We start from the raw sequence: 13,032 nt of genomic DNA on the forward strand, positions 1-13,032 counted from the left end.
GAAGATAGAGCCTCAGAGCACCTCTTTCTCCATCTCTCCTTTGCCTTGGTCCTTGGCTTCTTTACTTTCTTTCCATTTCTCTCCTTTTTTTTTTTAACATTTCTTTTCTTTTCACATATAGTTTTCAACAATGTGTCACATAAAGAGCAAGAGAATCAGGCTTCCCTGGTGGCACAGTGGTTGAGAGTCCACCTGCCAATGCAGGGGACACGGGTTCGTGCCCCGGTCCGGGAAGATCCCACATGCCGCGGAGCGGCTGGGCCCGTGAGCCATGGCCGCTGAGCCTGTGTGTCCGGAGCCTGTGCTCCGCAACAGGGGAGGCCACAGCAGTGAGAGGCCCGCGTACTGCAAGAAAAAAAAAAAAAAGAGCAAAAGAATCAAAAGCAATTCCTGCACGAGTATTTGTTTCCTTTCCCAGCTACTAGTTCTGGCCTGGCCCACTCCTCCTTCCTCCCCCAAACCAGCCCCCCATACTGGGCCTCTACTATGCAGATGAGAGTTAGAATTTTGGGGGGAAGGAGTAGGGATAGAAGAAGTAGAAATAAGCCTGCTAAAAAGAACCACAATTTCTTTTTAATTTATTTTATTAAAGTATAGTACTTTACAATGTTGTGTTAATTTCTACTGTATAGCAAAGTGATTCAGTTATACATATATACATATACATTCTTTTCATATTCTTTTCCATTATGGTTAATCACAGGAAACTATGAATATAGTTCCCGGTACTATACAGTAGGACTTTGTTGTCCGGCCATTCCATATATAATAGTGTGCATCTGCTAATACCAAACTCCCAATCCATCCCTCCCCCACTCCACCTCCCCCTTGGCAACCACAGGTCTGTTCTCAATGTCTGTGAGTCTGTTTCTGTTTCATAGATAGGTTCATTTGCGTCATATTTTGGATTCCACATATAAGTGATATCATATGGTGTCTGACTTACTTCACTTAGTATGATAATCTCTAGGTCCATCCATGTTGCTGCAAATGGCATTATTTCATTCTTTTTTATGGCTCAGTAGTATTCCATTATATATATATATATATACCACATCTTCTTTATCCATTCATCTGTCCATGGACATTTAGGTTGTTTCCATGTCTTGGCTTACTGTAAATAGTGCTGCTCTGAACACTGGGGTGCATGTCTGTTTTCGAATTAGAGTTTTCTCTAGATATATGCCCAGGAGTGGGATTGTTGGATCATATGGCAACTCTACTTTGAGTTTTTTGAGGAACCTCCATACTGTTTTCCATAGTGGCTACACTAATTTGCTTTCCCACCAATGGTGTATGAGGGTTCCCTTTTCTCCACACCTTCTCCAGCATTTGTTATTGGTACACTTTTTAATGATGGCCATTCTGACCAGTGTGAGGTGTACCTTATTATAGTTTTGACTTGCATTTCTCTAATAATTAGCAATATTGAGCATCTTTTCATGTGCCTGTTGAAGAGCCACAATTTCTTGATGTGAGAAAGAAAAGCAAGCAGATGAGAGAGGGAAGGGAGAGGGGTGATGAACCATGTGTGAGTGGAACACAGGAAGGAACTTTGGGGTCCAGAGAGTGACATGAAGATACAGGCTTCAGGATATCTAGAGAAAGACAAATTGAAAAAAATTTTTAAATGGAAGGAGAGAAGAGTCTAAACGATGTTACTGTGAGTTAAGAACTTTACCTCTTGTTCTTTGAGGACAAGTAAGGAGAAATTGATATTACTTTCCTTTTAGCTTGGTGGATGTTTTCCTTTTAATATGGTATTCCACCAAGAGAGCCATGAAGAACTCACATTTATTCGCGTTGCATCATGGTTTCATGGTAGATAAAAATCTTCACTTATAAAAGTGACCAAAAGGAAAATTTGTTTTATGTATGTTACCTTAGAATCTGCCAAGGCATGTATGTGTCAGCTAGATTACCATTTAGATGAAGAGCCCACTGTCATCAAGGATGGAGTGACTTTTAAGGGAGAAGGTATCAAATTGAACACAGAAAAAACTAAATGGAAACAACTGTAAGAATCCCCAAACTTTCTGTGCCTTAAACATTACAAATCAAATAAATCATCCTTTGTTAAAAATGCCTGCTGATATATAATAGCTTTGTCTTTGTTTGCATCTACTGAGTTAAAATAATAACTAAAATTTAATTACAATTACTTAGTGAAAACTTAAGAATATATCATTTTACAAATATGACCCATACCCTCCATTGTTAATATTTACCTACAATCCATTAGCTGCTAGAATATTAGTGTAACTATTTTTTCCTGCTACATTGTTTACATGCATTTCTCTATGGGATGCTGCTGATGAGGCTAGAGATTTGGGTTAACCATGCATAGAAGCTAACACCAATATTAGAAGCATTCTAAGTTATTATAAAGATGCTGACACGTCTTCAAACATACAAATAGCTACTGTTTTGTATATGGAATAATTAAATACTAGGACAAGAATTTTGTACTACAAAAGCAAAATCAATATGGTGAATTTTTCTTTCACAGTATAATTTTTGATAGGCTACATTATCACTCAACAATGGGAAGCAAATAACTCACTGAACGTACCGAAGACAAAGTAAAGTTGATGTTCCTAAGATTAGTAAGTGGAATAGAGCATTTAGAGAGAAAGAAAATTCGTGCATGAAAACAATTTACTACGATAGGACCATCCTTTTTCTTAAAATAACTTTATGGTTGCAATATTTGATTGTGGGAGCTGGGCCAACTTTGCATAAGGTCTTGAATGTGATTTTTGGTAAAATATTTTTCTCTTTGAAATCTTAGGACTTCATAAGATACATTTTTTTTTCCTTTTCTTTTTTTTTTTTTTTGCGGTACGAGGGCCTCTCCCTGCTGTGGCCTCTCCCGCCGCAGAGCACAGCCTCCGGATGCGCAGGCCCAGCGGCAACGGCTCACGGGCCCAGCCGCTCCGCGGCACGTGGGATCCTCCCGGACTGGGGCACAAACCCCTGTCCCCTGCATCGGCAGGCGGACCCCCAACCACTGTGCCACCAGGGAAGCCCTCATAAGATATATTTACTTTCTAAAATTCAGAATCTACTCTATTTGGCACATTTTCAGGTGGAAATTGATGATGGCCAAAGGGAAAGGGAATTCAAACTCAAGTCTGAAGAATGTCCTTTTATATCTGAAAGGAAGGAGGGAAAAGTGGCTAAAGTAAGATACTAGAGAGAATGAAAAGATGGTGGCCATCTATCTGAAATCAAAGCAAGATGTCAGGTTTTGTGAGAACTAATTTCAGTGCAACAGCAAAAACACGCTGCCCTCTAAAATCAGCCTGAGCTGGAAGGCCTCCATGCCCTGAATCAAGTACAACTGTTCAGTGTCCATTCTCCACCCAGCCACACCCCAGTGCCAAATTCCCATTCTCTGGTGATTCCCTGGTACCTGTTTCCTGCCTCCTGTCTTCCAGCTGTGAATCTGATGCCTTTTCGAGTTTGCTCTTAGCATCTTGTATCCAGACCTGACAACAGATTCTTCACTGGCACTGCAGCTCTGCCCGTGGGTCTGGCTCAAATCTTATGCTCGATTCTTGCAAATTCTCAGTTCTGGGTGAGCTGTGTTCCAAAAAGGTAACAATATTCTGCCTCAAGCAAGTCCGTGGTTCTTCCCAACCACACAGGCTACTCTTGACAGTAGCAGTGAGCCAAGGCCTGGAATATGGCCTGCCTGGTTTTCCAAAGACTCTGCCCTGCCTGGAGAGTTACATGACAAGAATGAACTAACCTTGACTCTCAGTGAGGTACATGCCTGGGTAAGGGGGTTGAGATCTTACTGGAAATATCTGCAAGGGGCTCTCTCATTCCAGCCCCAAACAGGGATAGGAGACAGAAGGAATGTGCTCATTTCTCTCCTTTAGACATGCTGGTTTCCTTGGCTTATATGCCATCATCTATTCCTGGTTTTCCTGCTACCTCTCCAGAGACACTGCTTAATCTCCTTGGCACCTCCTTCTCCCAGCTTGGCCCTTGAACTTTTTCATTCAACATTAACTGTCTCTAGGAAATCTCCTCCACTCAACAATTTCAGTATGCTGAAAACTTGCAAATTTATACAGCCTCAAATTTACACAGCATCTTCAATCCAGACCTCCTCTTGAGCTCCAGGCCCATATATACCACTGTCTATAGATCTCTCTTTGGCTATCTCAAAAACTCCTCAAACTCAACATATTCAAAACTGACCTCCTCGTTTACCCCCAAGCCTGGGCATCCTGTGGCATCCCCCACCAGAGGCCATGCAGCTCTACAGCCAGGAACCTAGGCCCATCTGGACCCCACTGTCTCCTGCACCTCCCAGATTTAATCTAATTCCAAGTCCCCCAGAACTTCTGAATCTATTTCCTTCCATATTCATTACTACTACTAAAGCCCAGAGATTTAGTTGATTAGTGTAAAAATAATAAAAGCTACTAATTATCAAAAGTTTTTGTATACCAGGCAGGCACTCTTTTAAAACTTGATATAAATTGTCTTTTCTAATCATCCTATTATTAGTTTCCTAGGACTGAAGTAACAAGGCAAACTAAATGGCTCAAAAATAAAGGAATGCAAGAGAGTTCCCTTTTCTCCGCACCCTCTCCAGCATTTATTGTTTGTAAAATTTTTGATGATGGCCATTCTGACCGGTGTGAGGTGATACCTCATTGTAGTTTTGATTTGCATTTCTCTAATAATTAGTGATGTTGAGCATCCTTTCATGTGTTTGTTGGCAATCTGTATATCTTCTTTGGAGAAATGTCTGTTTAGGTCTTCTGCCCATTTTTGGATTGGGTTGTTTGTTATTTTGATATTGAGCTGCATGAGCTGCTTGTATATTTTGGAGATTAATCCTTTGTCAGTTGCTTCGTTTGCAAAGGGTTGTCTTTTCATCTTGTTTATGGTTTCCTTTGCTGTGCTTTTAGGTTTCATTAGGTCCCATTGTTTATTTTTGTTTTTATTTCCCTTTCTCTAGGAGGTGGGTCAAAAAGGATCTTGCTGTGATTTATGTCATAGAGTGTTCTGCCTATGTTTTCCTCTAAGAGTTTGATAGTGTCTGGCCTTACATTTAGGTCTTTAATCTATTTTGAGTTTTGTGTATGGTGTTAGGTAGTGTTCTAATTTCATTCTCTTACATGTAGCTTTCCAGTTTTCCCAGCACCACTTATTGAAGAGGCTGTCTTTTCTCCATTGTATATTCTTGCCTCCTTTATCAAAGATAAGGTGACCATATGTGCATGGATTTATCTCTGGGCTTTCTATCCTGTTCCATTGATCTATATTTCTTTTATTGTGTCAGTACCATACTGTCTTGATTACTGTAGCTTTGTAGTATAGTCTGAAGTCCAGGAGCCTGATTTCTCCAGCTCTGCTTTTCTTTCTCAAGATTCCTTTGACTATTCAGGGTCTTTTTTGTTTCTATACAAACTGTGCAATTTTCTGTTCTAGCTCTGTGAAAAATGCCATTGGTAGTTTGATAGGGATTGCATTGAATCTGTAGATTGCTTTGGGTAGTGTAGTCATTTTCACAGTGTTGATTCTTCCAATCCAAGAACATGGTATATCTCTCCATCTGTTTGTATCATCTTTAATTTCTTTCATCAGTGTCTTATAGTTGGAATGTAAATTGATACAGCCACTATGGAGAACAGTATGGAGATTCCTAAAAAACTAAAAATAGAACTACCATATAACACAGAAATCCCACTACTGGGCATATACCCTGAGAAAGCCATAATTCAAAGAGTCATATACCACAATGTTCATTGCAGCACTATTTGCAATAGCCAGGACATGAAAGCAACCTAAGTGTCCATCGACAGATGAATGGATAAAGAAGATGTGGCACATATATACAATGGAATATTACTCAGCCATAAAAAGAAACGAAATTGAGTTATTGGTAATGAGGGGGATGGACCTAGAGTCTGTCATACAGAGTGAAGTCAGTCAGAAAGAGAAAAACAATTACCATATGCTATCACATATATATGGAATCTAAAAAAAAAGATTCTGAAGAACCTAGGGGCAGGACAGGAATGAAGACGCAGACATAGAGAATGGACTTGTGGACACGGGGAGGGGGAAGGGTAAGCTGGGAAGAAGTGACAGAGTGGCATGGACATATGTACACTACCAAATGTAAAATAGATAGCTAGTGGGAAGCAGCCGCATAGCACAGGGAGATCAGCTCGGTGCTTTGTGACCACCTAGAAGGGTGGGATAGGGAGGGTGGGAGGGAGACCCACCTCTCTCCTTTTGATTTGCATTTCTCCTTTTGATTTGCATTTCTTGGTCTCTCTTGACCAAGAGAGACAAAAAGGGAGGGGATATGGGGATATATATGTATGTATAGCTGATTCACTTTACTATATAGTAGAAACTAACACAACAATGTAAAGCAATTACACTCCAATAAAGATGTTAAAAGTAAAATAAAGGAATGGACTCTTTCACAGTTTTGAAGCCTAGCAATCTGAAATCAAAGGGTTGGCAGGACCATGTTCTTATGGGGAGGGGATCCTTCCTGTCTCTTCAAGCTTCTGGTGGCCCCAGGCATCCCTTGACTTGTGGCACTGCAACTTCAATCTCTACCAGCATCTTCACAGGGACTTGTCTTCTGCGGGCATGTCTTCTTGTCTTCTGTCTGTTTCAAACCTCCTTCTGCCTTTTTCTTGTAAGGACCCTGTCACTGGATTTAGAGCCCAGCCAGAAAATCCAGCACAATGATCACCTTATCTCAAGAGCCTTAACTTAATTACCTCTGCAAAGACCTTTTTTCTAAGTATGGTAAAATTCATAGATTCCAGGGGTTAGAAAGTGGACATATCTTTTTAAAACACCATTCAACCCCCAAAAAGTAAATATACTTATTAGTTGAGTCTGTTGAGACTTAGAGAATTTAAGGGATTTGTCCAAGGTCACACAGTTAATATGAATGTGAGCTTCACATTTGATTTATGGCTTCCTTACCTCCAGAAAAATAATTTCAATACTTTTCTGAAAGGAGTAACAGTATCAAGAAATTTGTCACTTGGATGCCAAATGCTGCTTCTTAAATACATTCATTACTAGACTATCCTACACCACTAGTGTTATCTTCCAAAACTATAGATCAGATCCATCATGCCTGGCATGTTGTCTGTCACTTAGAAGGTGCTCAATAAACAGTTGTCAGTAAATGAATGAGATCATGCCACCAGCCTCATCAAAGTCACCAAACATTCCACATTGCTTAAAAACTAAGCTTCACATTCCAACAAAGCATTCAAGACCCTCCAACCCTCCAAAAGATTAAAAAGTATAATCCCGGAATTACGATGAATTCCTAATTCTTAGAAAGGCTGTACTTAGAATGAGTACAGCCTTTCTAAGAATGTCCAGAAATCATACAAGAAGAAATGGATAAATTTGGCCACACACATATCTAAAAGTTGATGGAAGAATTTCATAATAAGGCCAAAAAACAGTGGCCTGGAAAAATATTCCCAACATGTATTAATACATATGCCTAATTTCCTAAAGATATACATAGCTCCTGAGGAAACAGGCACCTTCATTTATTGTTGTGTGACAATAAACTTGTTACGCTTCTTTGAAGGGAAGATTAGAAATAAAAATAAACTTATCTTTAAATTCATATCCTCTCCTCTTTGAACCAGCATTTCCACCCTTAGGAATTTATTCTGTAGATCTTCTCTCACTTTGGCACAAAGCTATTCACTGCTATACCCTTTGTGAAACAAAACTGATTGGAAATAACCTAAATGCCTACCAATAGGAGATAGTTAAATCCATTACAGTATAACTATATCATGGGATACTATGAGTCCCTTTTAAAATGAGGCATGTCTATATATACATTAGTATGGAGGAAGTTAACTCAGGGGACAGAACAGTGTGTATAAAACGTTACCATTTTGTAAACAACAAAAAGCACACACATATATATATGCACCTATATGCCAGGCATACCTACGAATATTTTTGGAAGGATAAACCAGAAACTTGTAACTGTATTTGCCTTTGAGAAAAGAACTGTGAGACTGAGTACAGGGACAGAAGGAAGATTTATTTTTCACTGTAAACTCTATTGTATTGTTTGAATTTATTTTGCCATGTGCCTGCCATGTGATAGAGAGACAGAGAGAATCTATAGGCTAATTTTCACCTAATTTTCCAACTTGAACTCCTACTGTATCCTATCTTGTACATGACAATTCATTGCTTCTCAAACCCACTGACTATGATCATATTGAGAGTGTGGGAGTGTGTGTGTGTCTAATATGCTATCATCCTTGACTCTCACGCTTTCTGTCTGTATAAATCCTGCCCCTCAAAAGCTCTTCTGTGCAACCTTCCTGATCTTCAGTGTTGAAACTAACTACTCTGAACTCAGAAAACCCCTGTTCATCCTGCTTTGAATTATAGTTGTTTACAAGTTGGTTCCTCTCATTCAACTAGCTCCTAAAGGGAAATGTGCATCTTGTTGGCCTCTGTGTTCCTCAAAGTACCTAGAACACAACAGCCTTGCTGTGTGCATGTCATTAACTAAAAAATATTAAGTAGAAGAGTCAACTAGGAAAACCCAAGTCTCTTACGATTAAACCCAATTTTAAGGATGATAGAGAAAAATATTTAGCCCAATCACAGAAATGCTATTTAACATGAATATCTAAAAGAGCCAACAAGAGCTCCTCAAAGCTGAAATATAAAGCCAATACTTCTTATCGAATAGGATTATTGCATGAGATGTATGTGAAATTCAATAAGAAGTTACAGTTGGAATATATTAGAGGTAAGAGAAGAATGAAAGAAAAATGATTTCAGTTTTAATATGGAAAAGATAGCTCTTGACATTTTGTTTTTTGGGTTTTTTAGTCAAACACACCAAGCCTGGTCATAAGATAGGCGAACACTGATTTTTATCCTGAAGCAGGTTACTTCTCAGATTGGGACTAGCAATGCCTTCCACCTTTGCAGCCCGCCTTCCCCCCGCTCCCCACACACAAAGGAAAGGTTCACTGCAATGCAATTCAATCTATTGCTTATTAACTACAGTTTTTCCTAAGAAAACTTTCTCAGATCATATTATGTGTGCCATAATTTTTTTTTACTATTTACTTTTTGCTGTCATTTAAACCCATTTCCTCTTGTCCTTGGTGATATAGGAGTGGAGGGTCCCATTACTCCATATATTTAACTTTCATCAATAAAACCAATTTTTAATGCTTCTAGAATAGTGCTATTCTGCTTTAGTCTCTATAAATAGGTACACTGACATCCAGCCCACCCCATTTCTGTTGGCCTTATAACAACATACAATAAAAAATATAAAACAAACATAATAAAATAGAACAAATATAATAAAATAAAAATTAAAAGTGATAGTGATTAAAGTCAACTTGAACTTACTGCTAATGCTGTTTCATACTCTCCAGCAGCCAAGTGCGCTAAGCCCAAGTAATAGGAAGCTTCTTCTTCCATCTTTTTGTCATTTCCTAAAACAAAAATGTAGAAAAAATCATTATGGTATTAAAGAAATTGGTTTATTACAACAAACAGAATCTTTGCTTTTTAAGAGAGTAGAAAGTTATTATAACAAAGTATACAGATTTATATCAACAATCTCTGAAACCTAACTGTGTACTCATCAAAAAGGCTGACGTTGGAGAAAAGGGAACACTCTTGCACTGCTGGTGGGAATGTGAATTGGTTCAGCCACTATGGAGAACAGTATGGAGGTTCTTTAAAAAACTACAAATAGAACTACCATATGACCCAGCAATCCCACTACTGGGCATATACCCTGAGAAAACCAAAATTCAAAAAGAGTCATGTACCAAAATGTTCATTGCAGCTCTATTTACAATAGCCCGGAGATGAAAACAACCTAAGTGCCCATCATCGGATGAATGGATAAAGAAGATGTGGCACATATATACAATGGAATATTACTCAGCCATAAAAAGAAACAAAATTGAGCTATATGTAATGAGGTGGATAGACCTAGAGTCTGTCATACAGAGTGAAGTAAGTCAGAAAGAGAAAGACAAATACCGTATGCTAACACATATATATGGAATTTAAGAAAAAAAATGTCATGAAGACCTAGGGGTAAGACAGGAATAAAGACACAGACCTACTGGAGAACAGACTTGAGGATATGGGGAGGGGGAAGGGTGAGCTGTGACAGGGCGAGAGAGAGGCATGGACATATATACACTACCAAACGTAAGGTAGATAGCTAGTGGGAAGCAGCCGCATGGCACAGGGATATCAGCTCGGTGCTTTGTGACCACCTGGAGGGGTGGGATAGGGAGGGTGTGAGGGAGGGAGACACAAGAGGGAAGGGATATGGGAACATATGTATATGTATAACTGATTCACTTTGTTATAAAGCAGAAACTAACACACCATTGTAATGCAATTATACCCCAATAAAGATGTTTAAAAAAAAAAAAGGCTGATGTTAATACAATTTACCTGGGTCACAGATAATAAGTAACATGCATTAGCAATATAATTATGAGGAGTTTCCCTCTACATACAAAACCCAGTATTAGCATTTTGACATTCATATATAAATTCCATACCGGTCCACCATGTAAAACCTATAGTCATTCATCATAGCTGCGACTACATATGTGAAATAATTGATAAAGAGTATCAGCCTGGGCTTCCCTGGTGGCGCAGTGGTTGAGAGTCCGCCTGCCGATGCAGGGGACGCGTGTTCGTGCCCCGGTCCAGGAAGATCCCACGTGCCGCGGAGCGGCTGGGCCCGTGAGCCATGGACGCTGGGCCTGCGCGTCCGGAGCCTGTGCTCCGCAACAGGAGAGGCCACAACAGTGAGAGGCCCGTGTACCACAAAAAAGAAAAAAAAAAAGTTGATTTTATTTCTACACACGAACCATGAACAATCTGAAAATAAAAGAAAAAATTCCATTTTCAACAGCATCAAAAAGATAAAATATTAGAAATAAATGTAACAAACCAAGGGCAAAATGTGTACACTGAAAACTATAAAACATCATTAAAAGAAATTAGATAACATGTAAATAGACTGATAACCATATTCATGAATTGGAAGACAGTGTGAAGATAGCGATATTTCCCAAACTGATCTACAAATTCAATGCAATCCCTATCAAAATCCCAGCTGTCATTTTTGGAGAAGTAGACAGACTGATCCTAAACATCATGTGGAAATATAAGCAATGTGGTAGGACCAAAACAATATTGAAAAAGGACAATTTGGAAGACTCGCACTTCCCAATTTTAAAACTTACTACAAAACCACAATAAAAAATATGTAGTAGTAGAATAAGGACAGACATGAGGATCACTGCAATAGAATTAAGAATCCAGAAAACAACCCTCACATTTATGGTCAATTATTTTTAACAAGGGTCCCAAGACAATTTATTAAGAACAGCATTTTCAACAACTGGTACTGGGGCAACTGGATATCCACATACAAAACGTGAAGCTGGACCCTCTTGACATCACACACACACACACACACACACACATACACACACCTAAATATAGGAGTTAAAACTACAAAACTCTTAGAATAAAATGCAGAAGTAAATCTTCATGAGTTTGGATTAGTGGAAGCCTTCTTAGTTATGAAACCAAAAGCACAAACAACAAAAGAAAAAACAAATTACTTTGCACTTTATCAAATTAAAAACTCGGGCTCAATGGATACCATCAGAAAGTGAAAAGAAACCAAATCTGATGAAGGACTTGCATCTAGAATATTAGAGGATTCTTGTAACTCAATAATAAAAGGACAAAATAATCCAATTAAAAATGGGCAAAGGAACTGAATAGACATTTCTGCAAAGAAGATACACAAATGGGCAATAAGCACGTGAAAAGATGATCAACATCATTAAGCAACAGGGAGATGCAAAATAAATTCACAGTGAGATATCACTTTATACCTACTAAGATGACTATAATAAAAAGACAGAAAGTAACAAGTACTGGTGAGGATGTGGCTAAATTGAAACCCTTTATACATTGTTGATGGGAATGTAAAATGGTTCAGCGACTTGGGAAAACTCTTTGCCAGTTCCTCAAGAAGTTAAACATAGAATTGTACCACCCAGCAATGCCACGTCTACGTATATACCCAAAGGAACTGAAAACATGTACACAGATGTTCATAGTAGCATTAATCATAATAGACAAAAGGTGGGAACAACGTAAATGTCCATCAACTGATGAATGGATAAAGAAAATGTGATACAACCACACAACAGTGTATTATTTGGCCATAAAAATGAATGAAGTAGTGATACCATCTACAAGATGGATGAATGTTGAAAACATGATGCTAAGTGAAAGAAGCTGGACTCAAAAGAATACACATAGCATGATTCCATCTGTGTGAACTATCCAGAAGAGGTAAATCCACAGAGACGGAAAGTAGATTAATGGTTGCTAGGGCATAGGGGAAGGAGGGTATGGGGAATGCCTTCTAATGAGTATGGGGTCAGTGTTGATGTTTGTACAACTTTGTGGATTTATTAAAGAGCACTGATGTCTGAAAGATGAAAATAATAGAATAATAGACTCATGAGACCACTGTATGGCTGGTACTATACTCGTGCATTACACCAAGGTGTCCTAACTAAGGTGCACAGTGGATGTCGGTCCTCCTTAAGTACCATGTAAATCAATGTGGGAGGCAGGCGTTATCCATGCAATCGTCAGCTTGCTGCTTCAGGTTCCCTGACCAAAGTAGGAGACAACAGTAAGAAGGGATGCTTTGTCCCAGAGCATTTCAGCGGCTGTCAGAGCTCTGTAAAATGCTGTGCAATCTTTTAACCTGTCTACTGTCTTATATGAAAAACATGGGCACAAATATTTATTGGCTTTAAAAGATATTAAAAATTATTACAGCAGAAGAAGCAAGTTTTCTCCTATTCTCTTCATCTGTCCTTCAGAAAGTGAGAGATGCTTTCAAAAAGGAGACGGCTTGGCAGGCTCTGAGTATTGGAAGAGGGCCTAGGA

The 13,032-nt window shown here is 38.9% G+C and overlaps 1 protein-coding gene across 3 annotated transcripts in view; it reads right to left on the reverse strand.

The window, feature by feature from the left end:
- The window catches only part of TTC29 (tetratricopeptide repeat domain 29), a 255,369-nt gene that overhangs the window by 160,640 nt on the left and 81,697 nt on the right, over positions 1–13,032 (reverse strand). For all 3 annotated transcript variants that reach the window (XM_060147135.1, XM_060147136.1, XM_060147137.1), the window contains exon 8: positions 9,421–9,506. In XM_060147135.1, coding sequence (XP_060003118.1) covers positions 9,421–9,506 — 86 coding nt within the window. The remainder of the gene's footprint in view (positions 1–9,420; positions 9,507–13,032) is intronic.

The sequence above is a fragment of the Lagenorhynchus albirostris genome, chromosome 4, assembly GCF_949774975.1.
Source record: "Lagenorhynchus albirostris chromosome 4, mLagAlb1.1, whole genome shotgun sequence".
Taxonomy (NCBI): Eukaryota; Metazoa; Chordata; class Mammalia; order Artiodactyla; family Delphinidae; genus Lagenorhynchus; species Lagenorhynchus albirostris.